The following is a 24,295-nucleotide window of genomic DNA, read 5'->3' on the forward strand; positions in this document are numbered from 1 at the left end:
ATCCAAAGAGATTCCTCACTAAAAGAATACACAGCATAAGTAACATTTCCTTTGCAGACTGCGTCAAGACTCTATCTCTGTTTTCTGTCTCCTACAGGCTGTTGAGGAGAGATCTATGCCTGTCATGCAAGACACTGTCAGCCTCCTTCTGATGGAGGTCCTGCATATCTGCAAAATAAACAGCACCATAATTACGCATTCTAAAGACTTAAACCTTGCCTGTGATATCAATATGGCCTGTTGGAAAGTCAGGTATGTATCCCAGAGACTACTCATTCTCTGGAACAGGCTCCCCATCTATGTAAAGCAGAGTTCCTCCCTAACCCAATTCAAGTATAACTTGGACAACTGGATGGGGAACAGGAAATTCATCCCTTGTTTGGCACCTATGTCTGTAATGGACACAGATAGCCTGTAAATGGTTCATTTCCCCAGGCCCCTGTTTACACTTATGAAGAGTACCAGAACTTGTCAAAGATTTGGGATGCATGGCTAGGCTTAAAAAGGTCCTTGTGGTCATTACCTTAGTAAACACCTATGAACTTAAGATGACATAATACATCAGGGTGTATGCACACAATTGTTTAGTTCTACACTAACCTTGCAGTGGATTCCATCAAGTCCCAAGGGCACAGGTCATTACAATGCACATCATCAATGTTTGCAAATCAGCAGCCTACATTACTATGGGAGGATGTGATCCTTGACTTACCATAACCGGAATATGTGGCTCTAGGTCTCCCTCCCATGACCTTGATCCATGTGATAGCACTGTTGTTACTTGTCAATATGTCCCCTTTTTTCTGCACCAGTGATGATGACTGCATCCTGCCCACCCACTAACCTGTATGGATAAGATAATATCTGACACACAATGTGGCCATTCCATGCATAGCCAGGGTGGGATAATCCATGCATCATTTTATCTTTGTTGCCTGCATCATGGCCCCTAGCTGTGGACCAGATGCTGATCCTTTGCCAGTGCTGGGATATACTGCACCTGCCTCTGTCTGACATGTGGTACTGCTGTTGCCTGTTTATCCACTGACTTTCCACCATTCTCTTTGGCCGCTGATCTTACAGCTATGGTGGTCTCTGCTGAGATGTTTTCATGCTGTTCTAGCTGTTTCTGCAGACTCACTGTATGCAACATGATGAATACAATGAAGATCTGACTCCAGGTCTCTAGTGAATACTTCAGTACTGCACTGGACATATCAAAAGAGCAGAAGTGTGCCTTAAAGGATGGACAAAAAATGTTTCACCACATTTGGTGCTTTTGCATGTGCAGTGTTACATGTCATCTTTGCCGTGGATCAAGGGGATGTTGTGTGTAAGCGTCATCAACAATGGATCCAGCAAATATCTTCTATCACATGCAACAGAGCAGGCACATCACCGTAAGTGGCTTAATACCTGCATTTCTTATTGCATTAAACATTTCCCTGAGGTCCTGTGAGCCTTTAGTTGCACACACATTGGACCGGAGGTGTCAGATACATGAGCAAGACACCTGCTTGCATGCCAAGTCTACATACAGGCCACTGTAGCAGTCTACTCATGAATCTTCCAAGTCGATGACCATGTGGGAAATCCCCCTGTATGAAGGATTATTTAAAAAAAAAACTTTGTATAAGAAAACTACTACCAGAGTATGTGTATACCCAGACAGCTGCTGGATACTGCAAGTTGACAACCCAGGCAAAATAGACTGATTTTGGATCCGTATAGGATCTGAAACTCACAGGTTGATGACCAAATGAAGTTAACTACTTCAGATCTCCTCTTATCCCTACCCAAATCTCTCAACCATCTTAAATCCTCTTTCACCACCTCTTCCCTTAATAACACCACTATCTCAACTGAACCCCACACAAAGCTCCTTGGAGTAATTGATGACCAACATAAATCTGACCTCCATGTATACCACTGTATAATGAAAACCCACCAGAAATCAAAGGTTTTTCACCCCCAACTCCAGAATCTCACTTAGTCAGGCTTTTCTTCCACCTAACCTCTTCTACTGCTCTCATATCCTTACTAACTTAATAGTCCTCTCTGCTATCCAAACTCGAAATCACATACAACAAAGTAGCCAGATTTGCAGCTAACATGCCACTGAAATCGCACCACTGTCTTGTTCTTCAAATACTCACCCCACCCCATCACCAATAATCACCCCAATTACAACGATAACCAACTACTGCTCCCTATACCTCTCCAAATTCCTGTCACCTGAAACCTGTAATAAGATAATTTCCTTTCTCTCATCTCCCCTCACACTGTTTGTTGTCAAACTCATTTCTATGAATCTATTACTAGACCATCAATAACGTTTCTTCTGCTATTTGCCACTTTGTTCTTACTAACCTAGTCAATACTCACTTCTAATTTGTTTACCTCACTTGCTGAGTTCATTTACTTGCTCTTCAGTTGTTCATCTGTTTAAATTTTTGTATATACTTTATTGTACTTATTTTATTTTTACTTTACTTGCAAAATCTGTACTGTGAATTTTGTTACTTGCAAAATTTGAATTGTGTATTTTTGTTTTACTTGTATAATGTGTACTGTGGAGATTTTCTGTCCAGATCTCTGCTGAAAAAGGGCACAAGCACAGGCAAACTAACCTGATCAACAAATGTCAAATAAATAAATAAATAAACATTGGTGTAATTTGGACATGTGCCATTTGTGTGAATAATGGAAAATTCCTAGGCAGCACAAAGAAATGGTATTGCACATCACCTAGCAGTCGAGAGAGTGGAAGCACTTCTTGTCCATGTATCTGACACCTGAGGTCCAATGTGTGTGCAACCAAAGGCTCCCAGGACCTCAGGGAAATGTTCAATGTCATAAAACACCTGCAGAGTGCTGGTTCTCTCCTATATATCCCTTGTGAACCATACATGCTCTTCAAATGCAGCTGCATAATGTCCAAGAACTGTTGCAGGATACAAGAGGCTCACAAATGACATATTTCTAACATGCCCCTTGTAATATCACTGCAAGGGTCCTTTAGTTACACATACATCAGTAATCATTTGACTGGTAGTTCACGCATCTGCCCATTCCTTTTGTGGTCACATAATTTAACAAGATCCATTATGGTCTCCTTATCCATGAAGAAATGGTCTGTGATCTGACAGTCATGTGCAGGTAGATTAGGCATCGACAGTACCATCTGCAAAAGTGGGGATGGCCATATTGTGTCACATATCCCGGGTACTTTCTCCCAGAGCAGAAATTTATACGTATTGCTTGGCTACAACTATTTTTACTGCAAACATTTTACAGTTCTGTACACCATCAATTCTTGGTATTCAAAATAGGTATCTGCTGTTGCACCACATACTTGTTTTATACAACTCTGAACTTCTCTGCCATGTTTGATACCATCATTTGCAAAATGACTCTGCCTCACTGGCATCAGGAACTTCCATATCATAACACGGTCATTTAGACACACTGCAAACTCTGATATTTTTACTCTAGGACAGCCTGTTTATTTTATTTTTATTTTATTTATTTTACATTTGTTTACTGGGAAAGTCTGGCTGGAACAACGTCCATTTACAGCTGAGGCCCAGAGAGAAAAGCTCCATAACATAACAGTACAAATACAACAAATGACAAAAAAAATTCTGTACAGAGGCATATATACAATGAGAGCTCCATGTTTTTATATGACAACACATAATCCATGAATGACAGAAAATTTCTATACAGTGGCATATATACAATCAAGGAGATTTTTCATACCTTAGTTTGTTTTGAGCAAGCTTGGTATATAGATAGCAAAACTTTGAATTCCATATTGGTAGTACAAAGCATAAAAATGAAGGAATGGAATCTGGAAAATAATGCTATTCGGGAGATATGTCACAGCGTGAGAAATAGTTTGTAGGATAGTAGTTCCGATAGGGAGTATTTGAGTAGTACAGAACAGCTGAGGTAAGCAGTGAGATGAGGTGTGGCAAGTTAGGAGGAGAACCAAAAAGATTGTATGTGATACAGGGACAGAGCCATGATTGCAAGAGGTGTGACATTAGTGATGTCTTGAAAAGTGAGATGGATGGTGCAGAGGAGATGCTTTGGGGGAGGTTATTCCATTCCCTAGCAAATGGTGAGGGAGAACAGATTTTTCCCTGCAGTGTTATTGGCTTTGGTTATGCAGGGCAGGGTTTTGTTGGATGAGTGTAGAGGGCGATTTGCAGAATATTGGTTTAGAAGTTGGTTTAGGGTTTGGGTTTTCTGAGAGTTCCTTATTATGTTGAAGGTGAGGACTAATTAGTGATAGCTAATTAGCTGAGGGAGTTCTAACCACTGTAGTTGCTTCAGGGCAAGACAGTGACGACATCTAAAAGTAGAGTTGTTAGCAAATTTTGCAATTTTATTGTAACATGACTAGTTTGTTTAGGTCTGTTTTCCTGATATGAATTGGGATTGGTGATGCATACATTAGGGTAGACAAGAGGTGGGTTTGGGCTAAGGAGATTCTAGCTTGGTCCGATAGGAACTGTGTGTGTTTGTACAGGGTTCCTAGTTTCTTATGTATCTTTAGGTTCATAGGTTCATAGGTTCATACTAGGCTATCTGCCCAAGGGCATTTATAAGCCTAGCCCATAGTTATGTGGCTTTCGCCACCCCTTTAGTCTGAATAAAAACTATGCCTATCATTTTCTGTGCCTCTGTCAAGCAGTGACACTGAAGTAATCCCTGGGATATATCTGCAATCTCCCATCCATTGGTCAAGATTCCTCTTGAACAAGGCCAGCGAGGTGCTCTGCCTCACATGTACCGGGATTTTGTTCCACAGCATAGGGAGTCTCTGGGTGATGAATCTGTCCCTCCAGCACGTTCTATTTATAACCGTGTCAAGGTTTAAGTCTCCCGCCCTTGTGGTTCTGAGGGATCTAGATTTTTTGAGGTGAAGCATATTCATCAAATCTGGGTTTGACATGGCCTTATATGTCAGGCACGGGTCACCTCTGAGCAAGCGGTATGAGACTGAATAGAGCTGGAGTTCTTTCAGTCGGGCAGCATAAGACATATTTTTGAGACCCTTTATCCTTTTGGTGAGGAACTTTTGGGGCCTTTCAAGCTGCAGCAGGTGCCTGGTCAGATACATTCGAACGGGCATTGTACTCAATCATAGGTCTAATGAGTGATGAGTACAGGGGACGATGACCTCCCTTGATCTAGATGTGAATCCCTTCATGATCAGGTGGGCGATATAGAAGGTTTTCCTAACTACTTTAGCAACATGAGTGCCAAGCGAAGGCTACTGTCAACTTGGGTCCCCAGATCCCTGATGACTTTTCTGTGCTCAGTGGATTGCCACCTATATGGTAGCTAGGGGTAACCTTGTTTTTCCCAAAGGGTATGACTATGCATTTTGTGGCGTTTAACTTCAGGCCATGGCTCTGGCACCAGTTATCCGTTTCTGTGAGGCCCTTCTGGAGGATATCTGTGTCAGATTTGTTTTCGACTATGGCGCCCAGTTTGCAGTCATCTGCAAACTTTGTCAGCCATAACCCTCCTGTGTTTGCTTGTACTTCAGAAAAGTAGATGCCGAACAAGGGTGGACCCAGGACTGAGCCCTATGGGACACCACTTGTGACAGGCTTTGAGTCTGACATGGCTCCAGCAACTCTGACCCTGTGGGTTCTGTCACTTAGCCAGTTTGCAACCCATCTTGTGATGTATGGGTTTACATTCAAGCTGATGAGTTTTTCGATGATACCTGAGTGGGGTATTGTGTCAAGGCCTTTGCCAGGTCGAGGTAGGCTGTATGGACTGCCTTTCCCTCATCAATGGCCTTGGTGACTGTCTCGAAAAAGTCAACCAAGTTTAAGAGGCAGGATCTGCCTTTGACAAAGCCAAACTGGGTTGGATCCAAAGTCTGCAAGTTCCCTATGTCTTTATTTATGAGTTCCATTATGATCCTCTCCATGGCTTTGCAGATAAGGCTTGTCAAGCTAATGGGGCGGTAATTTCCAGGGTCTGTGGAGGCACCGCCCTTATGAAGTGGGACCACAGTCGCCGTGCGCCACTCCTTGTGTACGTATCCTGAGGTGAGGCTAAGATTAAACAGCTGTCCTAACTGTGGGTTTAATTCCTCGTTGAGTTCATGAAGCACACAGCCGGGGACACCATCCGGTCCCATGGATGCTGTGTTTTTTGCCTTAGTGAGGGCAGTTCTCACCTGGGCGTTGGAGATGTTTGGGGGGCTACAATCCTCGGGAATAGATATCTCTCCTTGTGGGGAGGGGAGAAGTTTGCACTGAACCTGTCAGCCAGTATGTTAGCAATGTGTGTAGGTTCAGTAATTTTCACATCATTTTGAACTAATTCTGAGCATATCTGGGAGTTTCCTCCTAGGTTTCTAACATAGCTAAAGAAGGCCTTATGATTGTCTTTAGAGTCCTTGGCGATTTTTCTCTCAAAATTTGCCTTGGATGATTTTATGAGAGCTCTTAGTTTTTTACTTATAATGATCAAAGGTGTCTTACCTTTCAAGGATTTTGCTCTATCTTGTAGTAGCTTCCTCCTTTTGTTGTAGAGCTTGTTTATGGCTGGGGTCCACCAGACTGGATGCTTGCCTTTGGTACTGAGAGCCTTAGTTTTGTTTGGGATTGCCTGATCCATGCAGTCCTGTAGGTGCTGGTAGAAGGCATTTGTAAGTGATTCAGCAGTTTGAGTAATGTTTACCACTGGCTCAGGGGCCTTAAAGGAGACCACACTAGTTTTTAGAAGTGTGAAATCGGCTTTTGAGAAGTTTTTCACTGTGGTCTTTTGTTTCAGGTGGGCGCGGGATGAGGACCTCCAGCGAGATTAGTTTATGATCTGATCTCACCAGTGAGGGGTATACTTCCGGTGTTGAACATTTTGATCCCATGTTCGTGATGATGAGATCAAGTATGTTTTCTCCTCTTGTGGGGACGGTGACTAGTTGTTCCATGGCATTTGAGTTTATGAACTCCAGGAATCTTTGGGTTAGAGTGTTCGGGCTTGAGTAGTGTTCCCAGTCTATATTAGGGTAGTTGAAGTCACCTAGTATGATGGTGTTTGGAGATACATTTATCCCCTCCAATGTTTTCAGGAAGGCCATGTGAGGTTCCTGAGTTTGAGAGGGTGGCCTGTAACATGCTACAAATTGCAGAGGAGTCTTGCCTATGGTTAATTGCACCTGGATGGTCTCCGATGCATCGTGCGTTGCCACCAACCTTGAGGTGTGGGTGTCCTTTATGAATATGGACACCCCTCCTTTCTTGGTGTTGTCCGGATTTTGGGTCCGAACGCATGATATGAGGTGAAACCTGTTAGTGCTGGGGTGCTCTCAGGAGCCTTGAACCAGGTTTCTGTCACAGCACAGACATCAATGTTCTCCATATTGAGAAGGGCCTCGAGTGCGTGCATCTTGAGATTGAGACTTCTGGCATTGAGCAGCATTACCCTTAGTTTTTTTCCTTTTGGTGTTCTAGGGTGGTAGGTTTAGAATTTGAGCCTTGCCTAAAAAGGCACTATGGGGTGGCAAGAGCCTTTGCCAATATCCGAAGCCCAGGGTGACGGGTGCAAGCCGTCCCTTGAAGCAGCGTGGCTTGTCCAGCATGTCATCCCAGGCAGACAGACATTGGATCCCCTTTGAATGACACCAGAATTTAAGCCAATTATTAAAGCTGATCATCTTATCACTGTATTGTGGCATCATTCTAGGTGAAGGTAGGATACTGCTCAAGGTCAGGGTCATACCTGCCTGGGCTACAGTATCAGAGAGCTCCTCGATGTCCCTTTTCATGTAGTCCAAGGAGGTACGTCTCAGGTCGTTGACACCAGCGTGGACAATGACTGAGTCGTACTTGTACCTGCTGTTGAGAGACCTGAGTGCTTGCGTTATGTGGCGGATTCTAGTGCCTGACAGGAAGCTTACTGTGACCTTCTCCTTACTCAGTCTGGTGAGCGGGACGTCAGTGTGTCTGACTATGGAATCACCAATGACAAGTGTGTCTGGCATTTTGTTTGGCCTTAAGGGCTGTGACTGTTTGACACTCTGACTGTGTGGTCTATGTGTTGCATGTGTTGGGTCATGAGGTGGTAGTTGTTTGGGTGTCTGCTTTGGTGGCCTCTGCTGTTTTGGTAAATTTTTGATCAGAGCCTCCGAGTATGTCTTTGTGTGAGTATGTGTATGATTTGAAGTTGTGATGGTACCATGTGTGACTGGGTATGTATTGTGTGTGGTTACCTTCTCCTCCTGTCTGGTCTTGCCAGTCCTATGTTGAGAGAGCTCAGCCTCCAGTTTGGCCGTATAGTTGCATCTCTCGCATGTATTTGTGTTTTGTGGGAGAAGGAGAGGATTGTCTGTGTACATGAGGCAATTGTAACATTGCCTCAATATTCCTAGGTTCACCAGTTGAGCTGGAGAGGACACTAGCAACTGATCCCTCGACATACTAGAAGTAGTAGATAAAGAGACTTTCAAAGGACTCCGGGGGAAGTGGGTTTTAGGCTGGTGGGGTACTATCTATAATAAGAGTGCTTTATCAAGGTGCAAGTACTGTAGGAGTAAGTGCTAGGCTTTACAGATAGAGAATAGTCTACTTGGGAATCAAGTAGAGATGAACTTTTCAGTTATAGGATATGCTGGTTAGATCAGCAGTACAGCTCAAGGAAGGTAGTTCTAAGGGAAAATTTGAAGAGTGGAATTTAGATGTCCCGAATAGTTTAACCGCTGCTCTTGTGTGCAACAGTGGCAACTCCGCGCTAACGCGCGTTTAGCGTGTTTTATAGCAGGGGGCTGAAGGGAGCTAGGAATTGGCCCAAAACGACCAATGGACTACTAGTTTCTGGCTGAAACTTCACCAAATCGGACAAAAAGGCTGCTCAGTGCTTCCCACTCCCACTGGTAAGCAAAGAAACTTCCCTCCTTCCTAATAAGGCAATGGATCAGTAACAGGAACTAAAAACAAAGCCCAGGGATCAGCAACTCTGAAACTGGACTATTCTAGTTCAGTAAGGTGGGAAACAAGAGATTTTTTGTTTTATTACAGAGATAAGGAAAAAACAGACAGTAAATGCTATAAATGCTGTAAATCGGCTAGCACTTTAGTGTGTAGCCTACAGAAACAATTTGCAACAATTAGTAACTTAAAGTGCAATAAACAGTGTAAAATGCAGAAATCACTTAAAGTAGCAGTAAAACAGGCGAAATGCAGTCGCTAGCTTAATAACAGTGGGAAAGCCACAAAAAATACTTATATCTGGTAGAAAGTCACTCTTTTAGCTCTCTGCTGCTTGGATCACTCTGCAGGCCACCACGAGGATCTGTGCTGAGTTGGTACAAGCTGGAAAACGCGTGTTTAGCGTGTTTTATAGCAGGGGGCTGAAAGGAGCTAGGAATTGGCCCAAAACGACCAATGGACTACTAGTTTCTGGCTGAAACTTCACCAATTCGGACAAAAAGGCTGCTCAGTGCTTCCCACTCCCACTGGTAAGCAAAGAAACTTCCCTCCTTCCTAATAAGGCAATGGATCAGTAACAGGAACTAAAAACAAAGCCCAGGGATCAGCAACTCTGAAACTGGACTACTCTAGTTCAGTAAGGTGGGAAAACAAGAGATTTTTTTTTTTTTTTGATGGTTTGTGAGATATGGACATTAAAGTTTAGACTGTTATTTATTTCAACCCTGAGCAGCTTAGTGTGAGGGGAGGGGGAGATTATGGTCCCATTTTTGAGGTGATAGAGAAGGTAGGAGGTGTGGATTTGGATTTCTTGGGGGAAAGTATTATTCTTTAATTCTACATTCTTATCCATACTTGATTCTCATGCTCCAGAACGCTCTATTAGAGTAAAGACCAAATCTGCCCCATGGCTGACCACCAAGACAAAAAAACTCATGCTTGCTAGAAACAAAGCATGGACAAAATGGAGATGCAATAAACAAAACCCTGACTTAGTTAATTTCCGCCAGCTTCGAAATTTAGCGAAAAAATCAATAATCTCTGACAAGAAAAACTTCTACTGTAACCTTCAGGAAACTCATATTAACAACCCTAAACAGTTCTGGTCATCAGTAAATAGACTTCTTTCCCCAGGAACTGCTAAAACTCCTTCCCCACTAAATGCTGACCCAGAAACCCCTCTCCAGACTGCTAATGCTTTCAACTCTTTTCTCTGAAACTATTCAAACCCTAGCCAAACAAATGAACCCTAACAACTCTCATATACCATCTAACATAACTACCTCTTCCTTCAATTCTCTCTAAAACCTATATCTACCTCTTTCATCTACAAACTCATTCACAAACTGAAACCCTGTACCCCTTCTGCTGACAAGCTCCCTTCTCTTTTCCTTCAGAAAGCTGCCAAAGAAATTGCTTATCCTATATCCTTACTTATCAACAGAACTATCCAAGAAGGAACCATCCCTGATATCTGGAAAGTCTCCTATATTATCCCACTGCATAAAGGTGGTAACTCCCTTGACCTTTCCAACTTTAGACCAATTGCCCTTCTTTCACCCCTAGCAAAAATCATGGAAAAATGTATTCATCAGCAACTTGTACACCACCTCTCTCTTCACAGCATAATAGCAAACTGCCAGCATGGTTTCAGACCCCATCACAGTACCACCACTGCCCTTCTATCCTTTGTAGATACTATCAACAAAAATCGAAACAACAATACTCTCTCCTCCGCTCTTTTCATTGATCTCTCAAAAGCTTTCGACATGGTCAACCACTCTCTCTTAATTACCATTCTTGAATCTCTTCCTTGTGATAAACTAGCCACTAATTGGTTTAAATCTTATCTTAACAATAGACAACAAGCAGTAATATGGGAAAACCATATCTCATCTCTCTTGCCCATTTCCATCGGAGTTCCCCAGGGCTCCATTCTGGGTCCACTTCTGTTCTCCCTCTTTATTAACGATCTTCAGACTGCTATCCCACAAGCTACCTGCATACAATATGCAGATGATTCTACCCTTATCTGCTCGGCACCTTCCTCTACTGAACTGAGCTCATTGACTCAAAATACCTTTAACTCAGTAGAAACTTGGTTTTCTAAACGGTTTCTCCTACTAAATGCAAAAAAAAACTAAACTCCTCCTCTTCTCCCCCACCACTCGGTCCCCCCCTTTAAACTTTACCATTTCTTCTAATAATGGCACTATCATCTCACCTGATCCAACTACTAAACTTCTAGGAATAACCATTGACAATCATCTTTCCTTGATCAGCACATTAACAACACCATCAAGGTTGTTAACAGAAAAATTGGATCCCTATATCGTATCAAACCTTTTCTAACCCCAGCAACAAGAACCAAAATTGCACAATCTCATCTCCTATCTACTCTCCTATATGCTTCCCCCATTTATACTAACCTCAAGAAAAACAGTCTTAACAAACTTGCAACTTGCTATAATAACATAGCTCGCCGCCACTAGTAACCCCTTTAGGACCCACCATTGTATAAATCTAAAACAACTTGGCTGGCTCGAATTTCAAAACTACCTAAAAATTCCTCAACTCACTATAGCCCACAACATATTACACCTACCTGACAACACCCCAATACTCTCTCAACTTCTAATCCCTTACAACAATCTTAACTCACTTGCTCCTCTAGTAAACTCATGGCAAAATCAATAAAGGCAAACAACACAGCAGGTGGTTCTCTATTCACTAACACTATAGGTAGAAGCTGGAATCTCTTACCTAGTGACATAACTTTGACTACATCCCTACCACAATTCAAACAGAAAATTAAACTGTACTACCTCAATCATTGGCTTTGTTCCTGCAGTACACCTGACTAACCTTTTCTCATACTATATTTCTCCTTCACTCTTCTCATCACTACCTGTCTGATTTCTCCTCCTTTTACTGTTCTAATCTAACTATGTACATTTTATGTATAATTGCTAATATGTAATGAACTGCATATTGTAAACTTGCTTCTCTTTGAAAGTATCTTGCATTCTGTGTGTTGTTATGACTTCTAATTTTTTATATTTCTAAACAGTAATGATTATTTGTAATGTACTTAGTATTTAGTGGAGCTTTTCTCCTCGGGCCTCTGCTGAAAATGGACATGTATCCAGCCAGACTAGCCCGGTCAACAAATGTAAAATAAATGTAAAATAAAATAAATAAATAAATAAAAATGGAGTAATTTGGTCTTGTTGGGGTTTAGAATGAGTTGGATATTGGTAATCCATTGTTCCGTGGAGCAGAAGGATTCTTGGGTAAGCTTTTGAAGAGTGGTTATGGATGGGGCTGAGCAGATTAGGGTGGAGTCAACTGCGTACTGTATAAGTGATGCATGCAGGGTGGAAGTATGTAGTTTGTTAGTGAAAATGGTGAATAGTAGAGGACCCAGTACTGATTCTTGTGGGACGCTTATAGTAGTTGGTAATAGAGGAGATAGTGTACTTTGCCATTTAACTGATTGTTTTCTGTCAGAGAGATAGATTCTAAACCATGAAATAGTAGAGGGGGGAAAGGATAAGGTTGACAGAGTGTCTAAGAGAAGGTTATGGGAGACCACATCAAACGCTTCTGATAGATCTAGCAATATGGCTGAGACGAATTTGTTGTTGTTTCTTAGATGGTTAATCTGACTGGTAAAGGAGAGTAGAGCAGTAGTTGTGCTATGTTTGGGCGGAAACTGTGCTGTGTGGGAGAGTGGCGGTTATGTGAGGATAACAAGTGCATTACCTGGGTGTGAATACATTTCTCCAGAAGCTTGGAATGCAACAAGATAGTAATTGGCCGGTAGTTTGACAGTTCATAGGAGTTTCCGCCTTTGTGAAGGGGAATTACATGCAACACTTTCCATAGATGGGGTACGTAGGTTTCTTGTATAGAGCGTTTTATAAAAATAGAGATGGAGTAGGTTAGTGATTCTGCAGTTAATTTTAGAAAATTTGTGGGTAAACCATCTGCTGCGGGTGTGGTGGGTTTTAGTTAGAGAGTAGCTTTCTAACTGAAGAGGTTGGTACAGGTGAGAGTGTGAAGGTGGGTATGTTAGTTTCTTCTACAGTTGGGGTGGTTTTAGTGTTCTTGTTGGACAGTTGGATAGATAGTCTGAGGATAGATTCTGTGAAGTGATGGTTGAATTCTGAAGTTATACTATCATTATCAAAATTGTTGTTGGGTGATGGGGTGGTGGTTTTGCCCAGTTTTAGAAGGGTATTGATGGCCTGCCAGAACTTTTGGGGGTTTCTAGAGTGCTGTTACTTATGTCTCTGAATCACTTCCTTAACTGATTCTACTATACTGTGATGCAAAGGAGTAGGACATGTTCACAGCAACTCCAGGTTTATAAGTTAATAGTTCAAGTTACCTCTTCCATTAAAGTACTTCTTGAAAGTCAGAGGTACTCTTATGACGTTTAATAATCTTATATACAATGCCTGCCACAAGCTATGAAATTAAGCAAATAATCTGAACATAAGAACCATATACAGTGGACAGTATGACAGCAAACTAAAAACAGTCTTACCTCTCTGGGGCATGTGCAGTGCAGGCTAAGGGTTTGTCTCCGGGGTCTACAAAAGACTGCGTAGGTTGCACTGTACAAGGTATCAGGAAGAATGTATATTCCCCTGAATAATCTTTCCTGAAAAGAAAAGTTCATCAAGCAATCAGTTTTCTAAATATTCCCATAACCTTTATATGAAACAACAGCACACAATAACAGGAACATAGTCAGTGTGACTACTGTTTTTATACTTCTTTATACAGTCCTCACATTCTTGCCTTGCAAAGTCTGGTTAAGATCTTCATGAAAACAGAAACATCTGCTAGCATTACTAAATTTGACCCTTGTGCACATTCTCCATGCAGAAATGCAAACATATTAAGGTATACATGTTATTGGCTTCAAACAAAAGGAAGCATGACTTTTACTGTGATCTATACACACGAAGGTACAGGTATCATCACTTTGGTGCGTTTAGAATGTACAGTTGCATAAGTTCCACTTACCTGTAACAGTAGATGTTTGTAGAGTATGCCGTATGTTCCACGAACATCTACTGTTACAGGCCAGTAGGACTCATGCACTTGTACTATGTTTAACAAACACACTGTCTTACTGGCAAATGGGTAGATTCCCAAAGCTTACCCAACTTGGGTGGACAAAGGATGAGGGTCCTGGAGCCTCTGGAGAACAGTCCTCACAAACCTTCTTTAGATGCAGAAAAAGTATTTAGGTTGTAGTGCTTCATGAAAGTATGGACAGAGGACCAAGTTGCTGCCTCTAGAGTACTTCTAGAGTCCAATCCTTTTCAATATGCCACAGAAGAGGAAAAGGCCCTGATGGTATGTGGCTTTCTCTTGCCTGAATTCATCTTTGCATGGTGGATATAACAAAAAACAACAGAGGACAACTAACATGCAGTGGTTTTCTTTCAGACATGCTGGCCATTCTTTGCACCATGGAAGAAAATAAAAAGCTTTTCTGCCTTCCTAAAAGGCTTTGTTCTTTCAAGGTAGATATGAAGTATCCCCTTCTCTCATTCTTAAGTTCTAGAAGGAACACAGGGAGATTAATGGACTGAATGAGAGTGAAAAATGAAACTTATATCAGTATGAAAGAAGGATTAGTACCCAACACAACCCTGTCCTTGTGGAAAACAAGGTAAAGGTGTTCCACCATGAGAGCTTGCAGCTCAGAAACTCACCTTACAGATATCAGAGCAATAAGCAAAACAGTTTTCCATGTTAAGAACTTAAGACTGGTATGAACTGCTGGTTCAAAAGGTGGTAATGTCAACTTTCCAGAACATAACTGAGATCCCACAGAGGAGGAATTTGTTTGCGAGGAGGTCTCAAATGTGACACTTCATGAATTGTTTTCCAAAAGAGAAGAAAGAGGAGGATCCATATGAAGATGGATAGAGATGGCCACTAAATGCACATTAATGGATGCATGCAATAAGCCATCCTGAAGTAGCTCACACAAATATTTCAAGACCAGAGAGATATTAACCTCAACAGATCTCCTGTTTCCATTTAGCCACCACTTAGAAACATTAGTTGTACATAAGAATTTCTAGTAGCAGGTTTTCTGCCCCCCCTTTAACACCTGCTGCACATCCTCATGAAACAAATGTCTAAATGAAGTAAACACTGAATCATCCAGGCTGTCAACTGAAGTTTCTCCAGAATGGGGTGCACCAATCACCCCGAGACTATGTGAGCAGATCCAGAGGGTGAAGAAGTTTGTGGTAATTTCCCTTGGTCAATACCATTAACAGGGAGAACCAAGACGTCTTGGGTTAATAAGGTGTCACAACAATGACCTTTGGCATTTCTCATTTAACTTTGAAAATACAGCCTGAAAGAGTGGAAACAGAGGGAAATTCCTGTCCAAGGGAAGAAGAATGCATCTGTCCTCTAAGCATGGCTGCAAGGATGTCTTGAACAGAATTTCTCTAGCTATCTATTTTGAAAGGAGGCAGAGAGATCTACATGAGGCATTGCCCACATCTGTACTAGATCCTGGAACACCGCTGTCTTGAACTTCCACTCTTTTGGGTCTGCCCAGGATCTGTTCAGCCTGTCTGCCACAATGGTTTGCTCTGAAGAGATGCATGATGCCTGAAGGAAAGCCAATTCTCATACCATCATTGCCAACTGGTACAGACAGTAAGACATCATGCCCCCTTGTTTGTTGATTTATCACAGTTGTATTGTCAGTAATCACCTGGAGAGGACTCAGAATACATAGGTGAAGGAAAAACCTTCAAGGTGCAAATCCCTGACAAAATCTCCTTGATAATGATGTGTTTCCATGCATCTTTGGGTACCCCAAGTGGCTTTCATGTGCTTCTTAATTGACACCACTACCCAGACAGTTCCAATAATAGTAGGAGCAAATGGTCTTATAAAAAAGAATCTACAGTCATATTTAGATTGGCTACCAATACATGTAACTCTGTACAAACTGCAGAGTGAGTCATTATTGGTTACATTGTGGGTGTTGCAAAGAACACTTCTGGCTAACATCAAAGACTGAAGCAATACTAATTTCATGAACTTTAATCATACTTTGACTTAGGAATGGGGTTCATTCCCGTCATGGTATTAGAAACCCAAAAGATTTGGCACATTCTCTTCAGTTTCATCCTGTGTCATTGTTGCTGTATTATATGGGAACTCACTGGCCTGTCACTCAACACTGACTGGGTCAGGGTTGCTACAACTTCCTGTTCCTTCCCTTGCTATCCAGCTTCACGTGAACCTTTATACCAGTTTCCTGTAAAAGGCATATGTCAACTGACCTGTTTCTTCCCATTCTACTGGTTTTTCCTTAATTTTGATATCCATTGCTCTATCCTGCTATGGTGTTTTCTGAGTTAGATTTTCTACAATGAATCCTTCACTTTGCAGATACTCCATAACCTCAGTTTCTATTTCTTTAACTTCTCCATTACTAATCTTCTTTTCTATCTTTCCTCTTTGTTTTTTTGTATTGTAAAGTTTTCCATGTGCGGATTCCTTTGCCTGTATTTCTTTTCAAATATCTTTGGTGCTGCTCTTTTTGTACTGATTAGTTTTGCTTTTTCATTTGCATAATTGCTATACCATATTAAATGTCTTTTTCTCTCCCATGTCCAAATTATTTCTTCACATGTCTCCTGATCTTCTTGTTTCACCTTACTTTGAGGATTCGTTCCATCATGCTGTGATGTAAACTGTGTTACACCTTCTACACCAAATCCTTCACTTTGCAGGCATTCTATGACTTCAACTTCTTTTTTTTTAACTTCTACTTTATTAATTTTCTTTTCTACATTCCCTCTTTGTGATATTATTTTTTTATTGTGAAATTTTCCATATCTGGATGCCTTTGCCTGCATTTCTCTTCGAATATCTTTGGGGCTGCCTTTTTTGTATTGATTAACTTGGCTTTTGACTTTACATAAATATTGCACCATATTAAATCTCTCTTTCTTTCCCATGTTCATATTTCTTTTTGATACTTTTCAAAAATCTCTAGTTTTTGTTCTTTATATTTTCACACTTCCTCCGATGCTTCTTTTTCCACACAGATCAAAGTTTATTGGTCTATATACTGTTTTTCACAAATCTGTTGTATTAATGAACACAATTTTTTATTTGAAGATTTGGACAGTTTTTCTTGTGGAATTTATTTTCTCTAATTTCTCTCAATCATTTATTATATGTTGTGTCTGGAAATTCTGTGCTTTTTGCATAACAGTAACAATACATAATTTCTTTCTTATCCTCAACAGTCCACTCTATCACCTTTATGGCTCTTCTTTGGCCTATCAGTTTTTGTGGACTGCTACTTTCTTCTACAACAGGGGGAGCCATCCTCCCCATGCACCTGGCCTGCCCCCATTGTAGGAATCTTTCCATATTTTGAGGATTTTACACTGTCATTTTTTCCAGTCCTGGCACCTGTGTGCTTATCAGGATTGGGCACTTTTTTATCCTGGGTCTTGTGCACCCAGCTATCTTTTCTTTATTTTTTAACCATCTAATGCCCAGGATAATATGCTGTATAAGATACAGTCTCTATATTAGTGCTGTCTTGGTGAGATTTTGTGAAAAACACGGTTCACCTCATGAAGGTGGTCACCAAGACTTGAGGATGAATGATGAATTCATTTTCTGCAAAACTATTCTCCTTTCCTTGCTGACTTAACATCTCTCCATTCAGACTCATGTGAAGATGAGCTAATGGTTTCATTAGAATCATATTAGGCATCAGTGCAAGAATTTTCAGGAATTAACAGGCAGAAGTGATATTCCTCTTGGAAAATTCCAGAAACACAGTTTGGTAAGACAGGATCTTGTCTTTAGTCAAAAGGTCATTCTTTTCTAGGAGTTGCTTAGACATTCTAGAAAATGAGTCTTGTGAAGGGGTCAGGCTCGGCCCTTCATGAGGTGCAGTATGAACCCATGAAGGCAGAACAAAGCTGAAACAATCTCTAATGATTCAAAACACCTGGATGCACACACAAATCAGCAAATTGTCTAAGTAAGAAAAATATGGATGTCCATAGTCTGAGAAAGGGCCTCTACTGGGGCAAGGCATTTTGTATACACTTGAGACGTAGTGGTTAGCCCAAAGGGCAAAAAAAAAATGGAAAAAATAGAAAATAAAGACCCAGAGAACACAAATCTGAGATACCTCTGGAAGTGATGAGCAATGAAGATATATATGATAATAGGCATCCTTCAAGTCCAAGGCGACCATGAAGCAGTGTTCCAGCAGAACAGAAAGCACTGTCTGTAGGCTGAGTATCTTGAACTTGGGAACCTGGATAAATGTATTCAGACAGGAAAGGTTCAGCACTTGTTTCCATGAAATTTTTTTTTGAAAATTCGAGAATAAAACCCTGTCATTCTCCCGGAAGAAGGCACTGGTCCTTTGACCCCTGAGTCTTATCATATGCTGGAGAATAGGAGGGAATAACAAAGACTTGTCCAGTGGATGGGGGGGGGACTCCCCCATGAATGGAGGAGGGTGATGTCCACTGCCATCAATAAACCCTGTCTGTAATATTGAGAAACCATTTGTTAGAAACCACTGATGGACATGCCATCTTGTTGAGAGACAGTTTTAGAGACACAGCACCCAGCCGAGGGCTTGGAAAAGATAGGTGCTCTGTCTTGGCATAGTCATAAATTGGGAGGTGGGTGACCCTTTCTGGGAAATGGACATCCTCTTGTTAGGCTTGGCAGAGCTCGCATCCTACTGTTTCCATTTATTACCTGGTTCTTGTTAGGCTGAGACGTTTGTGTATAAGGCTGCTGAAAATTATCCTGCTTAAAGGAGGACAACTTGGGAATATGAAACATTTTTTTCACTCATTGCGTCAATTAAGATCTCTCATTCCAGTGTTTTAGGATCTGACTATCTGCTGTAGCAACACATAATCAGAATCAATAGGTGCATTCAAAATCCCATTTTTTAACTAATCAGAGAAATTCTGGCTGTGCAATCAAGCAAACCCTCTCAACATAACAGACAAAGCTGGATTTCTAGATATGTACTCTTTAATACATGTTTTGACACCTGAGAAACAATAGAAACAATATCCTTCACAGATGTTTTGTTCAGCAGGAAACTATGCAGTAAACTCTTCTAACCTATGCATGCATCTCAACACAAGCTTCCACATAAAACAGTAATAGTTAATAATTTTAAAGGCTGCTGTGCTGGACTGCACCATATACTTTCTCTGAGATTCTAGCCACTTACTTAGTTTATCTTAAGGGACCAGAGTTGACATGGTCTTTTTATTATAAATGGTAGCCGGGGACACAGAAGCAGAGCCTGCAGAAAAAGGAGCTTGGAAAGCTGGCATGTCGACGGACACACTGAATTTCCTAAACAATTTTTCAGGAAGAGTATCAATAAGCAGAGGATAATTAAAGGCTTTCCTGACAACTTCCTCCAATGGGATCATTGGAGGAAGGGACTCGAGGACAAGTACCTCATCCTCCAAAAGCCCACAAACCCTGCCAATCTCTGGGGCAGCAAAAGACTGCTCCCAATTAATTACACTCCTAAATCCAGCCAGCATTTGGGAAAAAGAAAACATCATTTTGGTTCCTGTACCCATTCATCATCAGAGGAAACCGACTAACCTGACTCAGTCAGGCCAGAACCCTGAGACACCCAAACTTTTGCTGCACAGTACACTGAGAAGTAGCTTGAATCTGTGTACATGAGTTTAAGCTTACACCTACCTTGTGCTAATATTTTCTGTTTCTCATACATATATCTGGATTATTTTTGAAAGAAGTCAATGATCTTTGTTCTTATCATAACACAGAACTCACTCCGTAATGCTGAAAGGGATGGCGTAAAGTACCTGTCTTTTTTTCTTTTTTAACACACAGCTATTATTACACTGAGGTTCCCTGTTCTAGTATTAGCTTCTCCAGACTTGTTTTTCAGCCATGCATGGTCAAGTATAACCCGATCACAGCTTGCTTTGTAGATCTGTTGCAAGCTGCTTGTTAGGTGGTCTTTAAAGAAAAATAATAGAACAATAATTTTCAAAGCTTTTCTGAACACTTCACATTTCCCAGCAATGTGATTTTTTCCTAAGGAAAACATTTTCAAAATATTTCAGTTGGCTTGTTTAAAGGTCACAGTACAAAGCAAATTCAGTAATATGTCAAAGTGGAAAACAATGAATTGATACAATAATTTCCCTGGAGTGACTGGATTTTAGAATGAGACATTAACAAAAATGCTTCTGAGCATTTGGTAGAAATATTACTGTCAGAGTTTATACTGTTGCTCACTACTGTCCCACAATTATTGGTGGTGATTTAATTTTTTATGATTCAACAATAACCCACAACTAGGGTGGGTAAATCAGGATTTATCCACAGATGTCGTGGACGTGGTTTGACTAAGCAAAGCCAACCCTGGGTAAATTCTGATATACTGACACCCACAAGTGGGTTATTTCTATTATACAATGCCATTATTTAAGAAAGACATTGCTTACCCTTCTTAAATAATGCCTTTGTATAATGGCACAGTAGTGTTCGTCTGCATTGTTTCCCATTCTTCCACATTTTCTGATGTACTGCATATGCGTATGGGAGTTACGTCTCTATGTATGCACAGTACATCAGAGCTGCTGAAGAGAAGCAATGGAGAAAGGAAAATTTCTGTTGCTATTTCTTTTTGCTCTTGTTGAAGAGTAGCAATGGAGAAAAGAGAATCTTTGTTAAAAAAACACAGTAAAACTATGAGGCTAAAATCTGCACATTCTGCGAAGATCCGGACAGTTGAGAGGTATGAGAGTCTGCTAGTATTTAAGGAGGGACAGAGCAAAAACAGAACAACAATCAGGTATATTTCTGTTTTTTTTTTTTTTAACTTTTGAGAACATACTTGATTTTTCCTCTGTTTTGTGCTGCCCATCTGTAGTATATTCCAATAAATAAGTCTGGCCACTCAATGCTACTTTAGTGGATGGACTTTTTTCTATTGGTACTTGCTCAGTTTACAAGCACACTGGCTGCACTGTCCAATCAGTGTGTTCATTTTTGGATAACAATACCCCATCATTATACAAGTAATAATACCACATATTCTTTTTGCCAACATTTATTAACAGCCAGGTGACAAAATAACTACTGTGTTAAGTAAATTTTTGTAGACCATAATGGAGAATTTTGTCATATTTTACTGAAGTAATTACAATGCTCCAATATGCAATAATCTGCATATTTTTACATCATTCAAAGTGTGACAATCTTTATTTGGTTAGCCCCAGTCCATATCTGATTTTTACATATGAAAATACTCTGAAAAGAGGTGGACACAATACCTAGTCCTTTGGAGCACTACTGGTAACCTCCCCAGCACCATCCTTTTGCTAAGCTAGTCTTATACCCACTGAATTTGGCATAGATTGACAGTTAATGCATTTAATGTGTCAGTTATTCTACTGCTTTGAACTACTTTGAACAGTGCTGAATGTTTTAGCAAAGTCAAAATAAGCAGCATGTACTTACAGTCCTTCATCAAATGTCACAGTTACCTCTTCCCAAAATGTTGTTGAGACTCATTAAGCATGATCGCTTCTTAACAAACCATAGTGTTTCATATGCAACAGAAGTAGGCTTCTTGTGTTGTTCTGAATATTCTTCATTATGGCACACTTAATACTGTTCATGGAATAATGTTCAAGATCGACAGTTTAAAACTGTTTCAGTTTTATATGACTCTCTATCAAGTCTGTGATTTGATTCTACATAAGCCTGTCACCACAGATTATGGCCATGTCGACACAATTCTATTTTGCATGATGGATAAACTGTTTATCCAAATTTTCCTAGTCCCTGCATTGGAAAGCAATACGTTTGTTGTCAACACCCGCACTGCAAGTCTCAGAATTATGAAGTTACCAAAGTGAGAACTGCAGCTCCCTAGAGTACTATGCAGTGGATGGGCTTCAAACTCCACTCTGAGGAGAGTTAGGATTTCTACATGAAGTATTTGCATAGCCATTTTATATCCCACGTACACTTCAAAGAATTTTTCAAAAGGTAGGCAATTTTTGGAAATGTGATGGGAAACAGAGGGTTACTTGCAACATGGGTTTTGGGAATGTAACAAGTTGACAGATTTTAGAAATTCCCTACAAGGTGGTACTTTGTCAGAACTGTTGGGAGAGCAAATTATTATAACTAAGGAAATTATTCTTTTGAGTTGGTATATAGAAAGCGAGTTGTCTAGACATAGTAAAACCTATCAAGTTTCATACATTCGGCTGCCTAAAAAGCAACTACCAGACAGTAGAAATCAAAAGCTAAACCAACCATAACAAAATTATTCATTGAAGTTAAAAACATGCAGAAATCCAAAATCTTAAAGAGATTTTGTTTCATACTTGGAAATCATACAAATATACTCCCAATTACTGCTTTGTATATTGCCTTTCCATCCTGATTTCACATTTTTTAACCTCTTCTGATTGATTCTTATAATTATCATGCATTACTTTATATACTGTACCTATTATCTCTTAACTGCGGCTTTTGTTCTAGCCAGAGCTGAGCTTTCATTTCAAATTCCCCTATCCCTTTCTCTTTGCCTATACTGTATGAATTTCTGGTAGAAAAGAGAACCTCCAACCTGTAGTCCAAACGTATGCTTTGTCTCATAAGTTTATTGGTGTTTACTAGCCTAACAACCACAGGGGCCTGTATAAGCCTAGCTAAGCATCTCAATTGTATCCCACAAGTTTATGTGCCTTTAAAGGTTATTTGAAGGGGTCCATGCAAGCCAAAGCCACTATCCATTAGAGACACAGGGGCTAGACCATTCACTGGTCCAGGACTCTCTTGAAAAGGGTTAGGGAAGACCTCTGTTTCACATGGACGGGAAGTCGGTTCCAGAGAGGGGGAACTCTCTGAGACACATATCCGACTTTCTAATGTGTCTTATTTATACTGCAAGCAAAGTTTAAATCCCTAAATCAAGTAACTCTGATGCCATTTATTTTGCAGATATGAAATTGTCATCCAGCAAATCTGCTGAATCTTCTGGCTCTGAATAGGTGGCTCCATTTATAATCAATTCCGCACATTGTTGTGTGCTGGCTTTGAGGTTTTGGACATAGCTAAAGAAAGTTTTGTGGTTGTCCTCTTTTAAACAAGAAACAGCTTTATTAAACCACCACTTATGACACAGGCAATTATACATTTCTATAAATGAAAACAAACCACACAGATTTTGATTTTCTAGTAATTCCCTTTCTGGCAGCCACCATAATTAGACACAGCAAGGTCTTTCCATATCTTGACAATTCCGATTCTGTATCATAGCTCAGAAAAGTCATCTCACTCGTCACATTAATCTGCCCACCCCGCATCTCCATCAGTGCGTTCCACAGGGAATACTTAAAGTCTGCCAACTTAATGTACTCCCAGAAAATATGTTCCTAATTACCTCTTTCTTCCCTGTAACACCTCCAACCTTTGCTGTTTACCTGAGGAAAAATTCTCTGGAGTCTTCTTGGGGTAGAAAAACACCCTATGTAAACACCTCCAAGCAAAGATCATAAATCTTCTATAGTTTGCGGCATATTTGGGAGACATACATATAGTTTTCCCAGTGTTTCTTTGTGAATTGCTTATCCAATCTCTCCTCCTAATCCTTTTTACCCTCCTCTGATTAATTCTTACAGTTACCATGCAATATTTTATATGCTGTACTAATTATTCCTTTCTTAATGGCAGTTTCTCTTCTAGATTCTACTAAAAACTGTACTAGCACTGGTCTTTCCTTTAGGACCCCCCCTATTTCTTTCTCTGTGAATGTACTCTGATATCAATCCTTAATAGGGAAGGCAATCTCTAGCCTGAAGTTCAAAATTCTTGGCATCTTTCCATTCTATCATCTTTCCCTCTCTAATTATTTGCTCCCAATACCTTGGTTCTTTTGCCAGTGTTTTCCCATAAATTCCACCCCCCTTGTACATATTGTCTATATCCTTAATTGCGATCATCCCTATTGGCAGAATCTTCTTTCTCCATTCCTGTGTTGGCTTAGTTCTTAGGATACTTTCTGCTACTTTATAGATAAAATATTCTGTATGATTACTGTTACTCTCCTTAAAGGCCTACATCCAAAATCTAAGCCTCTCCTTGCTTCTTGAGCTTCCCCCATTTCATCATCATCCATATCCACTTTGAATTATAGTTTTCTGCTTGTGCTACATCTAGGAGTCTTAACTATGTAGCTCTGAAATACCCCTTCAAAGCTGGTAATC

General features: G+C 40.5%; 1 protein-coding gene across 1 annotated transcript in view; it reads right to left on the reverse strand.

Moving 5' to 3' along the window:
* LOC122792799 (extracellular matrix organizing protein FRAS1-like) overlaps positions 1-24,295 on the reverse strand; it is a 4,352,848-nt gene that overhangs the window by 204,804 nt on the left and 4,123,749 nt on the right. The window contains exon 68 of the mRNA XM_044060368.1: positions 13,513-13,629. Within this exon, the coding sequence (XP_043916303.1) occupies positions 13,513-13,629 (117 nt within the window). The remainder of the gene's footprint in view (positions 1-13,512; positions 13,630-24,295) is intronic.

The sequence above is a fragment of the Protopterus annectens genome, chromosome 2.part0 (genome assembly GCF_019279795.1).
Source record: "Protopterus annectens isolate FY-2018-M chromosome 2.part0, PAN1.0, whole genome shotgun sequence".
NCBI classification, from domain to species: Eukaryota; Metazoa; Chordata; order Ceratodontiformes; family Protopteridae; genus Protopterus; species Protopterus annectens.